This window comes from Numenius arquata, chromosome 3 (genome assembly GCF_964106895.1).
Source record: "Numenius arquata chromosome 3, bNumArq3.hap1.1, whole genome shotgun sequence".
NCBI lineage: Eukaryota > Metazoa > Chordata > Aves > Charadriiformes > Scolopacidae > Numenius > Numenius arquata.
The window spans coordinates 30,018,161-30,036,670 of record NC_133578.1 but is presented as its reverse complement, the minus strand read 5'-3'; the positions used below and the strand labels follow the sequence as shown (position 1 = coordinate 30,036,670).

At 41.9% G+C, this 18,510-nt stretch overlaps 1 protein-coding gene across 1 annotated transcript in view; it reads left to right on the top strand.

The window, feature by feature from the left end:
• Positions 1-18,510, top strand: part of PLEKHM3 (pleckstrin homology domain containing M3) — a 73,958-nt gene that overhangs the window by 44,062 nt on the left and 11,386 nt on the right. Inside the window, exons 5-6 of the mRNA XM_074145675.1 lie at positions 227-290; positions 17,736-17,893. Of these exons, the coding sequence (XP_074001776.1) occupies positions 227-290; positions 17,736-17,893 (222 nt within the window). The remainder of the gene's footprint in view (positions 1-226; positions 291-17,735; positions 17,894-18,510) is intronic.

Sequence of the window (18,510 nt, the reverse complement as noted above, 5' to 3'; positions counted from 1 at the left end):
TGACAGCTGGAGTATGACACTGGCGTAGCATTCATTCTTGCTGTGGAATTGTTGCGCCCATGAGGAATGCTGTAAAAGTAGCTGTTGCTTACAGGGTGATATACTTCCAGTTTCTGACAAGCTCTCTTTCTAGCATCACTGGTATGCAGTCTTTTAATGGGGAGAGGAAATCTTTGAGTTTCCCAGTCAAAAAGGTGTGACACACATCCATTTTTCTCTTTTCCAGGATCTTTCCCAGAGAGTATCTTCTCCAGCAAATCCATCTTTATTCTCTTGCAGACCTTCAGCAGGTAAGTTTCTTCAACTAATTCTACCTGTTACACATCAAGCTTGTTCTCATCTCCAATGCTAATTGTGCATTCTCCCTTCTAGCTAATCATAGCATAGCTTTGCTTCTAAGCCATCTCTGTGGTTTATAGTTTAATATAAAAATAAAAACCAGGGGCATTCGTTAGGGAGGAGGGAGAGAAAGCCTAGAGCATCAGTGTTGAAATGGGGCTGGAAAGAGGCTGCAAAGGAAAATGGTAGTCTGCAAAGAGAACTTTGCTGTGAGAAATTTTTCATCTGATCAATGAAGGCTCATCTAAGACTCAGCCTACATGTGACAAGTAGTGTTTATTTCTTTGCTTGAAAAAATAGTTATTCAGCAATTTATGAGTTTGTACAGACCCTAGTGCAACATGCTTATTTACAAAGTCTACTAGGCATTACCACAAGAAGGAAAAAATAATAATAAAAAGAACCCAACACGACAAAAACCTTAGCAAGCCTGCTACACAAAGTTAAGCCCTGCAGTGTTACTGTGACAGACGTGACCACAGAAGAGGTAATGTGCCAGCAAAACGTGTCTTTACATTGATATTGATTGAACTAAGCAAGCACCTTGCAGTACATCTGCCTGAACAGCAGAATTTTATTACGTACCAGATTAAACAAGAAGAATTTGGCAAAAAGAGCTTAAAGGAGAGGATAGGGAATCTAAGGTGAATGTGCTGCAGCTCTCAGATGCAAAATGGAGGAAGCAATGAGGTAAGATGCGCTAGCTGACCTGGGCACATCTGCGTTCATACTCTAATGCCATTGCCAGTGATATGTAAAACACATTATTTTAAGCTTCTTCAACTGATGTTTCCCTTATCTAGTGGTGCCTTTTCTGCAGAATGATGGGTAGCATAGTCAGTTCTGGATGTTCAGTTGACACATTTAAGTTGAGGTAGTTCAGATGCCCCTCAGAGTTGGAGACTACAGAACTGCAGGAAACATGGCTTTTGGTGGCTGGTGAAGTCATAGGGTAGAAATGATTCCATATATAAAATAAAAGAGCCAGTCATCTGAGGTCTAAAACTGTTTCCACATCTTTTCAGCATGTTCTGCTATCTCATCTTTAATAATCAAGCCATGAAAAAGCAAGCTACTTAACTCCAGAGCTGCAGTCTCCCTGGTGGGCCTGTCTATTAGCCCCTAGTGCTTTGTAAGCTGCTTAATCAGTTCCTAACATTGGTAGTGGATGTTTTAGAAGCAATCAGCAGCTTATCAAGCACCCTGTGGGAGGGAGGGAGGGTAGAAGTCACAATTCATCCATTGATTTAGCAGTTCCCTTTAGCATGTTTCTTTGTGTTTGTGTTTGCAAGACACCTTCTCTTCCCCTGAGGGCCCCAGCCCCAAACTTATCATATTTAGAGGCAATATAATTCGATTACCATTTCTGCTGGGGTGGGTTAAATTGCATTTACCTTTTAATCTAGCTATATCCTTGTTGTCAGCCTGGAGAGGGTTTTCCACATTTCAGAGGCTCCAGGTTTGAAATCAGATTGCCTGTTTTTGTCAAAGTAGAACCAAAGTGGAAGAGGGAGGAGGGCCCCATTGAGAAAATGAATCCAGCAGCCAGAGAAACACTAATGCCTTTACAGTCCCTGCCTGCTCTCTGATTTGCCTCTTACCACTGCTTTCTCCCAGTTGCTCGTCATTTTCTACTAACCTGCAGTTTGGGTGTTTTTTAATCCTAAAAGTTTCCTCTCATTTTGATTCCTCTACTGCCTGTTTCCTCATATCCATCGACTGCTTTTGCACTATATCCTGCTGTCATGTAGATTGCGTATGTTTGGGGAATTAACTAAAAAGGTTTATTAAAGATTAATGGAAAGATAAGGCATGGTGAGTGAATTAGAAAAGCAGAGAGGGGTAATCTGCAGATATAAGCAACCTTTACCCTGGTTAGTTCCAGCTCAATTCTGATTTGTTTCCTAGCCAAGTTCTCTTTAAAGATGCTAGAAAACATGGGTTGTTTCCTACCAAGCAGCTGAGTTTCAAAAATGTGGTATGAGGGTCTGTTCTTAGGTGCAAAAAAGTTGAAGTGCCTGTTTGCCAGTAGATGAAGTAGCATATAATGCTATTCTAAAATGAAATCTAATTTAAATCTCTTTCTAAGCTTAACAGAGCTCCATGCCTAGGTCTTACGGATGTGACAGAGTACATACCTGAGCTATCTGATGGTCTGAGGATGGTTGTCACTTGGATCCATATGGACAGGGCTCTTCTGGGGAAGACCTTAACTGTGAGGTTAAAAGCAGAGTGGAAAAAATTGAAACAAAATGTCCTTAATTTTTGGAAGCTCACTAAATCTTAGGGAAGTAGTGGTTTTGCTAGTACCTTATGCATTCACAATTGCTTGCAGTCCAGATGTGAGTAGTCTTGACCTTTAACCAAAGAGGCAGCAAGTAATGGTCTTTATTTGTACGTGCATGTATATTTAAAATAAACGCAAATGCACACGTGTACCCCAGCAAGGTTTCACTGCAGACCAGGGCCCCAGGGACCACACTGAAGTTTACAGAAAGTCTATCTATGGGCATTCCCATGGGATACATATTCTTAGAATCTTCTTGTCATTGTTGTCGTTGGAGGTGTTAGCAGACAAGATAACTGATTACATGCAGATTTAACAAGCAGAAACACGAAGTGTGACAGCTTGCCTGTTCTGCCCCATTGGCTACACTTGCTTTCCTTTTCAGCCCTCCTTGGCGTCGTCTGCGCAGAGTAATCTGCCCTGTGTCACACAGCACTGCTGCAATCTCGCGTTACCTCGTTTCTCCAGGGCTATTCCAATCAATTAAAGCTTTAAAGAGGGAGACCTCCGGTTGTTGGGAAGCAAGTATTCACTCTTGAAATTGCTGAGTTTAGCAGACACAGTACACTGGAAAAATGGATTACTCTTATGTACAGTACAGTCTCTGATGGTACAGTCACAGTTCAGGATAACTTCACCCTAAACCTACTGGAGGTAGGAGGTTTCTACCTAGGAGAACCTACTGATCTATGCTGACATTACTAATGGAGGTATTGCTGTATTTGTGGACACCTGGACACAGCTCATGCAAGCTGGAGTTAAAAACTGTCCATTCATTTTGTGTGACTATGGGGCTGCTTTTGGTGAGACTAACAGTTTTTACGCTGTTAAACATTGATTTAGACAGAAGCTGACTCAGACAAGACAGATTTCTTAGGAAAAGTAGTTCTTGCTACTTACACTAGATGCTATATTAACCGAAGCTTTTAAAGTAAAAGACTTGAAGTGGCTGTTGTGACGAGTTCAAAATGCAGGTGCTTAATCCACATAGAGAGTTAACTAATGTCTTGCCTGGTTTTTATGATAAATAGCAAGATATACAAGTGTACAGAGCTTATTGTAGTCATGGTCTTTACTGTAGAAACACTCTTAATCATGGCAACTATTTCATCCTAATTATACTGTTCCCCAAAAGATGGTAAAATAAAAAAGATCCATGTAACGGCAAAAATGACTAGATGTTAAGGATGGAAATTGTGAGACAGGAGGCTTGAAAAGACAATGATTTGAAGACTTGTTTACACAGAAACACTCAGGGAAAAAAATTGAAGTGACAAAATATGGGAATTTAAAATGATGAGTTGAATTATATTGAATCACTGTGTAAATACTGTTATTCAAAATATAAGTGGCTTTCATTTGGTTTATCTCCATTTACTTTGGAAGCAAAGTGAGCTAAATTGTATTAAGGCCATTTTCATTCTGAATGTGTATGTCCATACAGGGATTTAATGTAGTATAATTTATCCATTTTAGCATTGTAGATAAACTAATCCGTTAAAATTTAATTAAAACATCCATTTACTTCAGATCAACTTTCCTGACTATCTACCTGTAGATGAACCTATAAACAATGTGAAGAACAGTGGAGAGAAAGGATGAACAGGAGAGTCCTATTCTTACAATTATACAGCACAGGTCATACAGTGAATATGAGATACACATAAAAATCCTTAATGGAAATACTTCTTTGCAGAACACACAGCAAGCACGAGGAACTTAATGCCACAGTAATATTACTGAAGCCAGAAGTTTATCATCTTTGAGAGGATTAAGTGTCCATAATGAGAATGTCCACAGTTACACTACGTAAGATAAAGAGATTATAAGGTTTCAGAATAGACATATTATTTACTGAGAGGATTAGGAAGATGTCTTCCCTATTGACAGACGGATCAATGATTTCATCTTCCTCTGACGTATATAGTACTGATTACAGGGTCTGATAAGGTTTGGACTAGGTGAACAATTGGTCTAACAGAAGCATTTCCAATATGAGAATCTTAATGTTTCTGTTCAAGGTTTTGTGCATATGAGGTTCCCTAACAAAAATGTGGGGAATAAATATGAACTTCAACGAAACATAAGTTCCATCTAATTTGAGCCTAATGTATTTTTAGATCAGGATTAGGAAGCTTTAGAAGAACAAAGAAGTTGTTATATCTTGTTTACTTTTCCAGGCTTTTAACCCATGCTGTATTTTCATCGCACCTTCTTTTCTAGTGTCAAATTTGGGTCCTCCCTGTGTTTTCCTAGACTGAGATGGAGGAGGAGATTGGGGATGCTCTTTCTAGCATTTTTGCTCGTGCAAAACTTTAGACAAGTTGTTTCATGAGTCCTAACAATAACAAAGACCACAAGATGTGGACATTTTTTTGTTCTTTACTTGCTAGTTTTTTTCAGAAGTAAAACTTCTTTTCTGATCACTCAGTCCTCATACAATAACTGAGAAATGCTCAGTTTAGATTTATAACATACAGCCTGACGACTTCCAAGCCCATCAGTGGTGGTGTCCTTGCCCAGCAGTTTTTTTTTTATTCATGCACAAAAAGTATGGGATGTGGTGTCTGACCCACATGCCTGTGCTAGTGAAAGCCAGTAGTGTGCATGTGGCTATACTGATTGACAAAATGGGCTTTGGCTAACATACTTTGGGCTTGCTCTAGTTTTGGAGGTGTTACTGGAATAGGTGCATGACAAACATCCCCCAACCCCGCACTCTTAATAGATATAGCCATACCTGTAAAAGCATTAGTGCAAACTCAGTTATATCAATGAGAAAGTCTTTTGCTGTCATTTGTTTCATTCAGTGATTCAATATAAACTCTATCAGCTTAAACTTTTATTTACTGAAGAGGTTTACCCATGTAGCTGTACCAGCAGACCCTTTTAAGTTTAGGCAAGCCCTTTTTTTTGCTTGAGGGGCAGGAGGTGGCAAACGAGGAGGAGAATTAGGTTTGTGGCAGGCCTGGCTATGCTGAGATTGCTGAAGATTTGCCTGTTGCAGTTATTTGCAGGATTTCACTGTGCTCAACAAGGGCTGCAAAATGCCAGGTGCATCTGTGCTGTAGCTGCCACAGTTTGAAGTTCATTGCTGTAGTGAAAACTTTAATTTACATCCCCAGCCTCCCAAGCAAGGGTTGACACAGCACTTGTGACAGAGATGCAAGCCCTGCAGTGCGCTACTACTGGTATTCAGCTGGCCACAGGTTGGAAGACGTTGCTCAGAGTAGAGCTGGTTTAAAACAGTGGTGGGTTTTAACTTGCACGTCAGGTACAGCCCCTGCTCTTAAATATTTGATATGAGGTAGGCAGCAACAAACGGTTGCGTGGGGAGGTGAGGCGTCACACTGTTCAATTGTATGGTGGTCCAGTTCTCATCCTAAGGCATGTGAGGTCTGGACTCTTTTCCCAGCTCTGCTACAGGCATTTTCTGACACGCAGGACAAGTAATTTCTAATGGAATTAAGGTAAAACGGGTCCCACTTTACTATGTGTATGTTTAAAATAGGCATCCTAAGCACATTTAATTTCAAAAGATGGAAACCAGCACTTTGGAGGGATAGTCCATCTGACCTATTTTAACTAAGTTGTACAATTTAAATACATGAAGATTTTGAAACACTTAGATAATTCTGAACTTGTACTATTTAAACATACATCTTGGACCACAATGACGTAATGCTAATAGCCACCTTTATGTTCTTCCTTTATGACCTGTGCCTGTATGGCTGTGGTAACTGTATTAACACGAGAATATGAAAATAGTCCTAGGATGGGAAAAACACACAATATACATTTCCATGTATTTTTCCATTTTCCATATATTTCCATGTATTCAAATATTAAAAGGTCTGACAGCAAAATACCAGTTAAACAGCTTGTATACTTTCCTGTGGCTATCACTCCTTTATCACTCATTTCTGTCACTCCCTGGAGTTTGCTAGCACTGAGTTGCCTTTCAGCAGAACAGGACACTTCAGGTTAGCTGATATTCCAGGTGTGTGTATGTAATTCCCCAAAGTGCTGACAGCTCTGCTTACAATTAGTGGTAATGGTGATGATCTTACTGGGGTTTGCTTTTTACCGCAGCTCTGCTGGGGAAGAGAGTTGCTGTCATTCAGAATGGCTCGTGCTCAGGCGGAGAACAGGGCAGAACTGGCCAGGCTCGTGGGGGAAGATCTGGTCAGGAGCATTTTGGAAAGTGGCAGCCAGGAAGACAAGCTCGTCTGAGTTAGGTGTGTTAAAGTCTCGGAGGCAAAGTGTGCAGATACAGTAAGAATTGTTAATAGATATTTTTAATAGCAGAACTGGTTTTTGCACTGCTTGAAACCAGAGTTTTCAACAGGGCTTATTAAATACATGTGGTGCTTTTCCACGTGAATATGTAATCTAGGCCACTTGGGGTAAGTGTGGCTTTTTAGAATGAAACTGTTTAAAACAACCCAGCAGTGGTGCCAGTGGCTTGCAGGAGCTTCTGAGTTGAGATGTTCAGAGATATTTTAATTTTTTCAGCCCCTGGAAGAGGCAGTAGCAATATAAGCTACCCCTTTTCTAGTGCTTTGTGCTAACCAGGTTTCTTCCATTCTTTTTTTGCTGTGCAGAATGAAAGGCCCAACACTGGAGATCAGGGTTAGCAGTGTGAAAGATTGGGCTCTAACCTCATTGCTGTACTTCACATAAAATGTCTATTCAGGAGAGGCAGCTGGACATATCTCAAGGAATAACATCCCAAGAAACCAAATTTCTGAAGGCAAAAAAATACTGTCTCAGGGCTACCTGCTTGGATGAGAGAAGAAATTTTTTAATGTAATTTTTTGTTTAAAATGTACTTTGTGCTCACAGAGTTTTTTTTCAGAGTAACCCTAGCCGTTTTCTTGGTATGTTGCTTTCTTGTTCTAAAATCCTTCAGAGGACTCCTACTTAAAGTGCCCTGATCCAGTCCTGTGCAAGGCAGGAAAGTTTCTAATTTTGTGGTGTCACTCATGAAATAACGTCTTACCCAGTGGGCATGTAGAGTCAGTTAATATCTCTGCATGCAATTGCCTGCTTAATCTTAAAAAAAAAAAAAAGGCAAAAGGCACAAAAAGGCACATATATACTCTCTGCCTGAATGCATATTTGCTTGTGTGTGTATTTAGAGTCACGTATGTTTTTAAGCAGAGGAAAGTGCTTTCTGTTCTCTACCAGGCAAATTCCTGGTACTCTTTCAACCTTGTTTGATTAAAACAGCCTTTAACCTTTGCTTGAATACCTGTTTCTTAAAACAACCTATAATTCATCCTTGCAACAAGATTAGGAGAACTTGGGGTGTGACAAAATTGACATGTAGCTGCCTGGAAACCTTGGGGGAAGGAGAAAGAAGGAAAGACGACTGAAACACAGTGAGGGCAAAGGCAAAAGCTGCAGGGCTGGAGTCTTGTTGCAGGGCTGGCTGGGGAGCTGGCAAAAGTGATTTCCAGGCGTGTTGTTTATACTGAGACAATTCCATCTCTTTCTCACTTGTGTCGGCTTGCACAAAGAGACCTGCTGAAATTTCAGGCTTTTCTTCCCTAACATGAGAGGAGTTGTGGAGGACTTCGAGGGACCTTGTCATGCCTGTGCCTCCTGCTATAAATTCACTTGGACTGTCACCAGTTTGTTCCTCTTCCCCAACCAATGTAAAAATCCATTTTCACCTCGCTCCCTGCCTATATCTGCTTGTCACAGATTAGCAGCATTTGCTCTTGACCTTGTTTTGTTTTCCTCTTCCCAGTGCCTATTATAGTTAGTGGCTAATTTGTGGAATATCACTTTAATAGCAAATTAAAAGTGCAACATATTGGATTATCTGGTTTGGAAGGGCCATGAAAAGCAAATGGCTCTGCCGTCATTGTGGACCACCTGGTGCAAAGAAGCCAAAGGGAGGTTGTGATTTCTGTTTATTCCACTTCTCACTTGTTTCTGCTTTAGTTTGATTTATTTGGTCATTGGTTTTGTGGGGGTTTTTTTGGTTTTGTTTTGTTTTGGTTTTTTTTTTTTGTTCTTCGCAGTGTTTATTGCCAGGTTTCCTTTCGGGATGTTCTCTGCCCTGTGATGAGTTAGCACAGCACGGTGTGCGGCTGCATGATGTTGCTTTGTCTGTGTCAAGGCCAGCGATGGCAAAATGGTGTCATGTGTGTCAGAGCCAGCACTTTCTGCTGGTGTCAGCAGCGGATGGCCTCACTCACTCCCATCCACCCTGCTGCCACCTGTACCACAAGCTGAACAGGCCCTTGGGACAGCCAGGGACCTGCAAAAGCTGTAAGGGAAGAGGAGAGAGAGGATGGGGTGGTATCACATGCTCTGCAACTGTCAGGAGCCGGGATTGTGGCCCATAGCATGGTTGTAGCAACAAAAGATGAGTCTCTCCTGAAGTTACTGCTGTGGGTTTTTTTTTAAATTTGTTTTACAGCAATGCGTGGTGACTGCACACAAATACTAAGAAATCATTCTTCCCTTAAGTCACTTGCAATTTAAATAAACAAGGCAGGCAATCTGAAAGAGATGACTGGGAGTCAAAATGGAGCAAGGAAAGCTGACCAGACCAGTATATTGCACAAAAGATGGGGCAGAGCTGAGATCTGATATCGGCCTCCCCGGGGCTTTTTTACCTCATGATCATCCTTCCTCCTTCCATTTCCCTTTCCTCTGAACTAAAGATTAATTATGCATTGAAATCGTAACAAGAATTTGCGGTGTTAAGAATCTGGCAAACGGAAGGGAAAAAATCCTCAAGGAAATTAGCAGTCCGAGACCATTGTCTGTTCACTAGATATAAATGACTAGGAACTTCCCAGCCAGGGAATATGTTTTCCCTTTCTTTTTCTGCAGCCTGCATTATCCTTAGCTAAGCATATTGTAGCATGCTTGTCTCCAAGTCCATGTTTTCATCGCAGAAATCCCAACCCTGCAGAAGTCTGTTGCGGGACAGAAGTTCCGTTTTACCCTTTGTGCTTTAATGCCCAATCTCCACACATAATGAATGCTGAAAATACATGCTTGTTCTGCAGTTAGCAAAGAGATAAGGCAACCGTTGTCACTTTCCTGCACCCTGGTCTACTCTTGCTCTTGCTTGCAACAGGGATCACATGTGACAGAGAAGAGAATGCGTCAGAAAATGCTTTCTGAAACAGATTGTGCAATGTAAAGATAGGAGGTAGAGTGTGAAACAGTCAATTGCAGCAAAAGGGATGGCATTAGGAAAAACTTCCCAGCTGTTTTGGGCACTGGAGAGTTGTGGAATCTCTGTGGTGAGAAGTTTTTAAACAAGTCAGTCATCTGTCAGTTTGTAGTGCCACAGGGTAGGGAATAAACTGGAGGTTTCTAGAGGTGTTTTTTCTAGAACTATTTTCTTATGTCATTGGTAGTTCTTTCAAAAGCATATTTCTTGTCTGTCCTGGAAGTGAAGAAAGATTGCTTGGTGTTTAGTCCTCCTCCACAAAGCTTCCACCAGTGGAATGTGGATGGTACTGAGCACAGTGATGAACTAAACCGATCTGTTCAGAAGGAGATTTTATTTTCCCTTTCATTCAGTCCAGGAAGCACCATTCTCTGTGTTACTCTGAAGTCTAGACAAAGCTGGAGCTTACCTCTGAGCTTGTTAGCAAAAGACTTGATTTAGACTAGCTGTTTCTGGAGACGTAGAAAAAAAACAACCAAGAAGAGGCAGAACCCTTGGCTTTGGAGGATGGTGGGAAGCTGTGCACAATTGTTGACTGCTCCTTCAGATAGCTTCCTTCTGCCAGGCTTGCTTATGACAGTAATCCCAATAATTAAAGGACTTTCTATTCCTTCAATGTATATAATTGGGAATGGTGAATGAGCTTCATGTCTACCACCCCTTCTATTTTCTCAGTGCCTCTTGGCCTTTTCATGTCTCTTCTGCATTGCGTCAGTGCCTCCTGGCAAATTGTGTCTGTGTCTGTCTCTCAGATAGAGCCGTGTGTGTGTCTGGCCTTGAGAAATAATCATAAATTTTGTTCTGTCAAGAGGAGAGGCTGGGACAATCCAGTTGAGATTTGAACCTGTAGTTCAAGGTGTTTTAGGGATTTCATATCACTTAACCCATCCCCTCCAGGCATCACTTGTGTCTGACATGTAAATCAGGCTGGAGGAAGAAGTGGAACAGATTGTTCCATGCTTCAGAAGAAGGTTATGAGGCAAACCTGTGTCTTTAAAGAGAGTGCCTTCTAATAAATGTTATCTGCAGAGAAATGCACAAGCCCCTACATAAGTAGTTAATGTTACTGCTTCAGTGTTGGCTTATAAAACAACTTTATCACCTCTATGACAATAATGATTAACAAGCTGATTTACAAGGGTGGGGTCATAAAGCCATTTGGCAAATTTAGCTTGTCTCACAGTGGCAGTGATACTGTACCTAAGTTTTTACAGTATTTTCACCACTTTACTTGGAATATTAAACCCTTGTGGTGGGGCTCTTAAGCAGAGCATTAGCAACAGATACTCCTCTATGAGGGTAATAACCAGGGTTTTCTCCTGTGCTTTCTGTACATGAGGAAATTACAGGTCCAGGTGTGAGAGTTTGGGAGTTGGAGACATTTCTATCTCCCTTCACAGTGTTTATTCCCTGATCACTTAGCCACAATGAAGTGACAGTTTTCCTAGATGCGCTGGTACATGATGCCTGTGGTTGTTGGCTATCCCTTACGTCAGACTGGCAGAATATACAGATGTGGGTAGATTTCTCTTCCTTCTCTTGGATTCTGGATAGCTTGTGTTAAAATATCCTTCATCTGTGGATTCTCCATTATCTTGTATCTTAATATAAGAAAAAAAAAACCCAAACTACTACTGATTTTACTTTCATTATCATATGTTGGAAATTACTCAGACTAGAAAATTCAATCTAACAATTATTTTAATCCAGAAACCCTTGATGTGGTTTAACATACCATGACACTTTTCAGAATTTGGACTTCTTAACCTTGGCAGTTCCTCACATGGAGCAGAACAGTGTATCAGAAAGCTCAGCAAGCTGCATCCCCTTTACTGCCTGTCTTGACAATCCTCATGTAGGTGATCAAAGGTATTTGTGATCTCCATGCTATGTAAACATCTGCTGCACTTTTAGAAGTTGGTAAAAATGCACAGACAGAGTAGGGTATTTGATGACCCTCACTCAGATTCACAACGTAGACTCCTGCAGGGACAGAGGTCTTAACTCCTTACCTTTTACTTCTTAGCTAGCATGGCTGACAGGACCCCTGCCCTTAAAACAAACACTCACTGCCCTGAGAAATATCTGAAAACTGTACTGGTTTTTTGTCTCCTGTCCAGAAAGCTCATCATGTCTGATAGATTTTAGTGTTGATTTATGTGGCATGATGCAAAGGTTGGGTATTTCTGTGGACCTGGGCTAATTCATGGATGGAAAGCTATGGAGGCGTTACTTGAAGCAATACTAGATAACAGCTGACTCATTTCTCCTTCTGTTTCCGCACACGCCCCCTCTAGTTCCCCCTAACGCTCTTGTAATATTACTTCTTTGGAGTGACACAGTCTGAGTTTGGAGGGGACTTCCATGCTTAGCTTGTCTCAACAATATTTGATTGCTTTTCAGTGACACCCAGGCAGAGGCTTCTATTATGTCTTTTCTAGTTTGAACAACTGTCAGGGACTGGAACAAACTCTAATTTTGTATTAGTTTTTTTTCATGCATTTTTTTTGGTTTTGATCTGTTTAGTTATTACAAGCCATGAGTCTAGGTTACCGTCTCTCTGGGTCAGAACTCTCACCACAGAAGTTCTGCCGCTGTTACCTTGGGCACTTTTCTAGTTTGTTTTTTAATATGAAAACGTATATTGCAAGGCTGTGCTCACTATATTGCTCTCCAGTGGGACTAGTTTGTGCAACCCTCTTTCATGCTGGTAAGTATGTTCTCATACAAGGAATCTTTGTTGACTGAAAAGTGACTTGGCTCCTCTCTGCTGTGTGTAATGGGCTGGGGTTTTGGACCCCCTATACTGTGCTGCACGGGAGGTTTAGGGGCAAGGCTAGGGCTGGGGCGTGGGGTCCTTCAGAGGTGGACTTCTACCAGCATTGTGCTCGGCCTGGAGAGCTTGGATGAGGGATGGGGTCAGGACAGAGCTGTAGCTCAGTGTGTGTTGGAGGTGAGGGGACTGCCTCTCCTCCTCTGCAGGGCAGCGTCTGGGCTCAGAAATGTGTCGTGGAGATAGGGCACAGGGATACCAGTGACGGTCCCCTGGGCAACACGTGCTGCTCTTGGAAGTTGTCTGTGGGCAGCGGCCCTGTTGTGCGCATAGTGGGCCACCAAGGAGGATTTTTCTGCCTGCGGAGGATGCTGTGGTCTATGGCCTTTCCAGTTCTTACTCTCCGGAGCCAGCTGGCTGCCCACTTGTTTCTGAAAACATCACCTTGATAGAGGATGGAACTATGAGTAACTTCCAGGCTTTGGATAGAAGGATCAGGAAACCTTTGGGGACCAGCAGCCCTCCTGACAATGAGTTAAACTTTGATCACACTTTGCCCTCATGATCATATCAATGTGATGTATCCAAAGGGTTTTCAACTTGTACCACAGCCCCTTCTGCCTGTCATCTTCTCTGTCTTCCTACTGAATCAGGAAAAACTTAACCCAGTGCATGTCCATCGTGTCTTCCCACCGCCCAGGGCTCTCACAGCTGCTGCCAGCATTGGCTTGTCTGCTGGCATTCAGCAGTCCCCATATTTCCCGTGACCTCACTTATACGGGGCGTAATTCTTTCTTTGGATTTATACTGCTACCCAGCTGACCAGTAGCACAAAGATATACGGAGGTTTACCTTTATTCATAACTTTGACTTGTATGAAAAGCCTCTGTTCTAGAAATCATCTAAAATACTTGTCCCAACTCCCCTTTGGCATGTTTTCGGATACTGTGTACCCCTTGAGTTTCTCCCACTGCTGCAGACAAGTCTCTGCCTTCCCCTCCTGCTTGCCAGTGCCACCTCATTTCCCGAGCCGGGTGCAGGAGGCTGGGCAGCGGGGCGGGTTGCTGCTCCCGCTGCTTCTCCTGGCTTCTCCTCTCCCTGGAAGCCCCGGCACCTGCAGCCTTGCTCTGGCCAGAGGGATGCTCTCAGCAGCGTGGACAGGGAGGCAGCTCCAAAACACAGTTTGGAGTCTCATTTAGGGTGAGAGACATGTGGCAGTTAGTGTAAAAAGCAGTGTTTGTTTTGTTGGCTTAAACTGTAAGTGCTTTGAGGGCAGGGCCTGTATTTTATGTGTGTACATGTGGGTGTGTATTTTTATACAGTTCCTAATGTTCCTTCCTGCAGTTAGGAGCTGCAGTACGTAAAGCCACAGCTTTCTGACCTGTGGTAGCTTAGAGAAGTGTTTTTCCAGATCCACAGAGGTGGACAGTGATTCTGATCTGAACACTGGGGCTATTCAGAGACACAACTTGCTTTGGGCCTCCAAACACAAGTACTCTCCTCCCTTTGTCACCAAGCAGTGTACCCTAATACATTCCAGGTGCAGCAGTGGTAAGCTAACTGTAAGAGCATGGCCCCATATCCAGAATCCTTGTGGGATGGGTTCCTTGACCAGTTTAGGAAGAGAAAGCTGCATTGCACCCTCCATCAGTTGATGACCAGGGTGCCCTCATCAGTCACCTTTCACTCTTAATTTTGGACAATGAAACAATTGCTCGCACTACAAAGAATTTGGATTGGAAAACATACCTTGCGCTTCATGTATGCAGTAGGTAGAAGACAATCTGAACTCAGTAAAATTTTAATTTGTTCTAAGCTTGATGCTCTTTTGTTTTTTGAGAGGCAGGAATATATTTTTAAGTCTTTACAGATGCATGTTGAGACTGTATTATGTTATAGGGATAAGCCAATGGTGACATTTTTTGTTTCTGATCCTTTGGCATACTCTTAACTTAGTTTTCTGCTAAATTTCTACATTTCTTATGAAATGTGATGGACTGTTCTGCAGCTTGTAGTGTGATTTCACAGTTTCTCTATTTTGTAAACTGAAATGTCCTTAGAAAAAGGTTCGGGTCAAAGCTTAGGAGTGACTCCAGCAGTGAGAATATATGTGTGCCGGCTTAGACTGCATGGGGGCTGTGGAGTCTCCATCTCTGAAAGGCTTTAGTAACAGCTTAACAGCTGTAAAGAATGACATAGATGTTACTGTCTCTGCCAAGATGACCTCTTGAGGTCTTCCTCCCCGTCCCCCACCCCCCCAATTTCCCTGATATCTGGATAATGCATTGCACTTGTTTAACATGCTTCTATTCTTTAATCGCTTGTGTTTCCTTGAAACTCAAGATCAGACTCCAGCATCAACTAGGAGAACATCCTGTGACTCTGCCTTTGTGGTTCTGGGTTGTCTAAATGGACCGACCCTGGGCCTCCAGCGGTAACAAGAAGGTCCTTAGTTGCGGGAGAAGTTTTGACACCTGCATGTCCTACACTCCTTTTCCTAAGCCATAAAGCACTCACTAGTGTTACCACAAAGTGTTACCATAAACTCCTCTTGGGGACAGCAAGTAGAAATCTTCCTTTTTGCTTGCCAGGGTAAATGGAGATGAGGATTTTATTCTTATTAGCTACAAACACGAATGACAGAGGGCTGCAAGGAAAAGTCATATCCTGTGCACAACCCTGAGGTCTCTGATGAAACAAAATTACACAAAATTTACAGATGCTAAAAATAGTGATAACATCAGTTTGATGTTGCATTTTGTCTTCCTCCTATAATACAGTAAAATGGCCTGTAATTCACATTGCAAAATTGGCATGCATGGCTCTTTGAAGATATCACCTTCATTGTATGTCTGCAGTGGCCAGAGTTACAAGCAAACCCTCTACAGTGCTACAACGAGCCATACAAATAAATAAATAAACAGGGACAAATAACACTAGCTCCTTGGGGGCAGCTGCCCACTCTCAATCTGTCTTGCTTAGGTTGCGAGCTCTTCAGCATAGGAAACCTTTTGTGTCTTGTATAGACTTAAATTCACCCCTGGTGCTTAGGAAGGTAATAGGTTATGTTAATTTTGTTTATGACATTATATAAGATATGATCAATTCAGAGATTTAGCTCTTAAGCCCTTGCTGACAGTGACATTAGCACAGCCTTAGAGAGTTTGTTTGCAGCTCTGTCTTCAGCCTGGCATTTTAAGCTGAGCTTTTGTGGCCTGTGAGAGATGGTTGCTGTAGCATAAAAAAGGTTTGGAAAATGTGTATGTGTTGTGGTTTATTTATTGTCTTTGTATGCATATTTCATCTGTTAGTGCTAAATGGCTTTTTGGAGGGTGATTGTAGCCATGTCACTAGCTGGGTGGCTTCACTGTTTCTCTCCTCCTGTTTGTTGAATGCTAATCAGCTTCCGTGTCTTTCCCCGACCCCCAACTTGTTTGGCTTTCAGACCCTCTGTAACTCTAGAGTCTGCAAGCAAAAAAAAAATCTTCCTTTAAAATGAAAAACAAAACCCAGCCTAAGGGAGCTAAACTAACTTCTGACCATCTGTTAGAAGGTTAGTAATATCGGTACCTTGGTCTATGGCTTCATTTTCGGATTTCATGCAGCAGCTTCTCTGCATTGTTTATATTCTGGTTGAAGGGGATCTTCCTATACCAGGATGCAATAGGAACGTCATTTTTCCTCTAACATGAGCAGATGTCCTATCTGCAGTACTAGCAATAACATTGCCGCTTCCTGTTGTTGCAGATGTTGTTAGCAGGCGAGAGCTGAAAGCAAAGAGGGGGCACATCTCAGCCTGTGCCATTCAGTGACATCAGCATCAGTGCTACCTACGCACCTTCTTTTCCATATGTACTCTTTAGTAGTGGCTATCTCGGCTAGTGGGCAGGAAGTTGCCTGGAAGACAAATTTATTTCCTTTCTACTTTACATAGGGAAGGCGTGCTTCCAGAATCTCTCTTGTTCTTCTCTGCCTTCACCTTTGCTTTCTCTAGATTCATTTACACTACACCCAAATTAGAAGTGGCGTGTTACCGTATTTAGGGAAGGGATGCCTGAACTGAATTTGGCACACATTTAAGTGTAAATCTCCCCACTCAAGTTTCAGGACACAGCCTTGTACAAGCCTTCAATCAGCAATTATTGCATTCTTTTTCCTTTTTATAGGAGGTCACTATCAAATCCTGTGACACATTTCTATCACTAATCTGGCAGGCTGCCATTCAGACCACAGGAAGCCCAGGAGAGAAGAATATACACTTAGGGCCTTATTCCATCTTCATTATTGCCTACACCAGCAGAATTCCTTAAAGTCTCTGGAAGTTTGATCTGAATGGAAAGTATTTTGCCTGAATAGCACCCCTTATTGAGGCATTGTCACCAAGTCACAAATTTAGATGAGTGTTGTGGCTAGCAGTTTAATCTATACTGCATGGCTGTTTTTTCACACCAACACAGGGAGTGCTAATCACTTCTAATGGTCTAGCAGGATTGTCTGGCAGTGAGGGACTTCTTGATTTGAGAGCTGGACACTGAAGGAGAAAAACACAGTTCCTATTCAAGAGTTTGTCTGAGAATTTATTCATTTTGGCAATGAGGGGAGTATTGTATTTTAATGGTTTTCAATGAAACACAACTTTACTAAAGGAGGAAAGCCAGGGTTCCGTTCACAAAAAATATGCAAAAACCCCCTTGTGCGTTGGAGGAACAGGAACAAAGACAAAACTGCAATTTGTGCATAAAAATTAAAAAGAAATGAAAATCATAAATGTAAGGCAGTATCCATAGCTGTCAGTCAGATGATAATATGGAAGCCTTAACCTCTTTTCCTGTCTACTTTTTTGTGCCTTGGTATATGAATGCATTGTTTTACATAAAATGGCTAATAATTTTGTGTGTTACTGCCATACAGAGAGACAGTAACTTTGGTTTTACTTTTGGATCATTGCCAGTTCATTGGCCACTGTTGTCACCTGTGATTTCATGGAGCTATAATTGTTGGGAAGTAACTTTACTGTTGTTTTAACCAGCAGCACTTAGCTGCATGTCTGTATTAATAAATACTGTCTCAGTTCTTCAGGGAGTTCTAGTCATTTTTCTGGGGGTTCATTCAATGTTGTCTTCTACTCATTTCAGGTTATTGAAGGAAAGCTGGCTCCTTTCTTGGGGAAGGTGATCAAGTTTGCCACCTCTCATGTGTACAGCTGCAGCCTTTGTAGTCAAAAGGGTTTCATCTGTGAGATTTGCAACAATGGAGAAATCCTTTACCCCTTTGAGGACATTTCTACAAGCAGGTACTGTAATGTCAGTCATACATTTGACTCACGTATCATATCCTTGTGAATTCTCAGTCTTGTGACCTCTAATTTAAATAACTAGGGACTGGATCCCACTAATGCACATATCTGGGCAGCTTCACTATATTACTGGTCTGAGGAGGCCACTATGCACAGACTTGGAAATAGATGGGAAGAACTACTTCCCAAAGCCCTTTTAAAGTCTCAGAACAGCCGTTCCAAAAAGAAAAAGTCTCCAGTAGCACCACACAGGGTGATCACAGCCAGATCAGGGACAGGAGTTGCATGGAAAACCTAGAAGCAAAACGGAGGAAACCAGAGCAGACTTGGTAACGCAGCAACGTTACTACTCTTTTTCAAAAATATCTTGGGATTTTGAATAAAGGAGATTTTTTTTTTTTTTTTTTTTTTTTTAAACTCAACAGAAAGACAGTATATCTGACAGCACAGCATTCCTCCATAGATAAGTACTTTTCTGGCTGTTTCAAATACAGTCATTTTAATTTGTTCTCCACAGTGTTCCACTGAAGGGAAAAAAAAATAATGAAGCGCCACCTTTGGAAACAATCAGGACCAGCCTGTTAAAAGGGCTTCATTATGAATATGATTCCCCT